Source organism: Protopterus annectens, chromosome 9.part0 (assembly GCF_019279795.1).
Source record: "Protopterus annectens isolate FY-2018-M chromosome 9.part0, PAN1.0, whole genome shotgun sequence".
Lineage (NCBI taxonomy): Eukaryota > Metazoa > Chordata > Ceratodontiformes > Protopteridae > Protopterus > Protopterus annectens.
This window is the reverse complement of record NC_056743.1, coordinates 1,132,943,519-1,132,946,018: the sequence shown is the minus strand read 5'-3', so window position 1 is coordinate 1,132,946,018 and position 2,500 is coordinate 1,132,943,519. Positions and strand designations below refer to the sequence as shown.

Here is a 2,500-nt window from a genome sequence, read left to right as displayed (position 1 = left end):
TCTAATCCACTTGCAAATGAAGCACCCTAATGTCAGGTTAACATTTCATCTGGAAGACTCCATCACCACTGTGCTACACTGCATTGCCAATAATGGGATTTGAATGCAGGCAGTCAGTGTCCACATAGGATATATTACATTCTGATCCTTCTGGTACCACAGAATAATCGCAAACTGTGGATCCACTGAAGCTGATAAATATAATTTGTGGATAATGGTGTTGGTTAGACTACTTCAGTGATCATTTGTTGTTCAGTGTTCTTCATTTTATCGCCCTGCAGTATGAAATGCACCCACTTAAGAATGTAGATATTGTACATATACCATTTGAGAGCCGTGTGTTTGATTTGTTTTGTTTACTAAGAGTTACAATCTATATTGCATCTTATAAGAAAACTGCAATATATTGAATAGAGATACCAATTTACCTCCAAAAGCAGCCTGAATGATTGAGGTGAAAAGCTATTTCTGAAAATCCATTCTTTCACATTGTACTACTCTAGAATACAACATCTTGGGTCCTCTGGATGTTATGTAATTGTATTTAATGAATCTTATCTAGTTACAAAGATAAAGAACTTAGAACTATTCATAAAGTGCTACCAAAAGAAATTAGAACTATTACTAAAGTGCTACCAACACTAATGTGAATAAAAGTAGTACTGCTGCTGTAATTACTACTTCTGAAGCTGTTTTCTGCATATATTAATACAGATTATCATTTATTTTTCACAGAAAATGAGACAGATCCTGACAGCTGTTATTCTTGTAAGTTTGGTTGCAATATGTTCGGCAACATCGATTGATGAGGAGTGGGAAAATTGGAAGATTAAGTTTGGTGAGATACTGTAAAATGATTTTAAAACTGGTTGAATGTATTTCTGCTGAACAGTCTGGCACATGGTAGGAAAGTGTACTTTTATCAGTTACAAAAAAAATGAGTATGCATTCCTGTATTTGACTATTTGGATGATATGTAATTTGCCAACAAGTGGGAAATCCTGTATCACCTGTTAGGTTGTAGGTTCCATTGATCTTCCTTTTAGTCAATTGTATTGCTTTTGTTTGGTCCAGTCTGGAAAGTGTAGGTAGGTTCTTATTCTATCCTACGTTAAACAAAATAATACTTGTACTCAGTTTTCTTGAAGTAAAATCTCTTTATTTGGCAGATAAGTGCTGCTTAGATGACTGAGAAACCAGTGTAATGACTAAGTTATTTATTACAATCTTTCAAGGTTGAGCTTAGGGCTAAAACCACCAATTACATCATAGTGGGTGTGCATGGGTATTTTTTCTGTTTTTCAGTCAGCCCAAGTTTTCTTGTGGGTGTAGCCCTGTGTGAGTAGGGTAGGTTTTAGCTCTGTCATCCATTTTAGGAATCATGTTGTTAACCAGAGAAAACTTTCTTAAAACACATTGTTAAACATTAATAAAGCTAGTAACTTTGTTTCATACAATTTGAAACATTTTTAAAGAACATTCATGTATTACCAAAATTTAGCTGTGTGTTGCATGAGAAGTTTTTTAGGTGGAAATAATTTAAAGGGTAAATTATAAATAACAAGTATAATGTTAACAGTCAGTGTTAGATTTACATAGGATGTAAGAGCTTCGAGGTTGTCTGAGTTCTGTGGCACTTTCGTGTGCAGTCCCTCAGATCTGCCTGGTGTAAACAAGAAATGTGTCAGACTTAAAACTGGAATTAGACGGTAGGGCTAGTGATGAAGCATACTGCTATAGAGAGAGAGGTTGTCTCACAGCCGAAAAGTTAACAAGTTAACTAAATCTGGTTTTAAAGCAGTGTTCCTGCTCTGCTTATCCAGGGTGTTAAAATGTTAACCAAATGTGGTTTAAAAAAGTGTTCCTGCTTAGTTTGAGTCGGGAGTGGGGAGTGGTTATCAGAACATATGGAGCCATGGTGGGGCAATAGGGGAGACCATGGCTGCTGAGAGATCGCAGGTCATATAGTGTATTCCAAGGGGTTTCCAAGCTAATTAACTGAATTAGTCTGTATTGCTACCCTTTTTAAGTCATCTTTAAAAAAAATGCTTGCTTGCCTTGTTTATTCTCTGTGTAGCCAGCCTTGGGGAATGTTATTGTAGTGAAATGTTTATTTGTTAAACCTGCAGGATAATAAATGTCTACCAGCCATGATGATGTTTTGGATGGACTTTTTCATAAGCATATATCATGGAAATTCATGTTTCATGCATATTACAACTAGCACTAACTTCTTTTTCAAGTATATTACAAAAAGCTCTAACTATGGATCTTTTTTAAAGTCAAGTTAGTTCATAAATACTAGTTTGTTCTAAGAAAAAATATATATTACTAAGTGTTGTTCAAAATAGCAAATTTCTCATCATCTCCTTGTATCACTGTATTTAACTTAGAGCTTAACCAGGTATGAGGAATGGATGACTCTTTATGTTCTACTTTTTAAGGCACTACTTTTAAAGTTCTTCTATTTTTACATTTTAGGATCCTTTTGTAGTAGCCT

At 34.8% G+C, this 2,500-nt stretch overlaps 1 protein-coding gene across 4 annotated transcripts in view; it reads left to right on the top strand.

Annotated features, from left to right (window-relative positions):
• The window catches only part of LOC122811859 (protein CTLA-2-alpha-like), a 249,742-nt gene that overhangs the window by 51,534 nt on the left and 195,708 nt on the right, over positions 1 to 2,500 (top strand). For all 4 annotated transcript variants that reach the window (XM_044083982.1, XR_006366309.1, XR_006366307.1 and 1 more), the window contains exon 2: positions 736 to 838. In XM_044083982.1, the coding sequence (XP_043939917.1) occupies positions 739 to 838 (100 nt within the window). In that variant the 5' untranslated portion in view covers positions 736 to 738. The remainder of the gene's footprint in view (positions 1 to 735; positions 839 to 2,500) is intronic.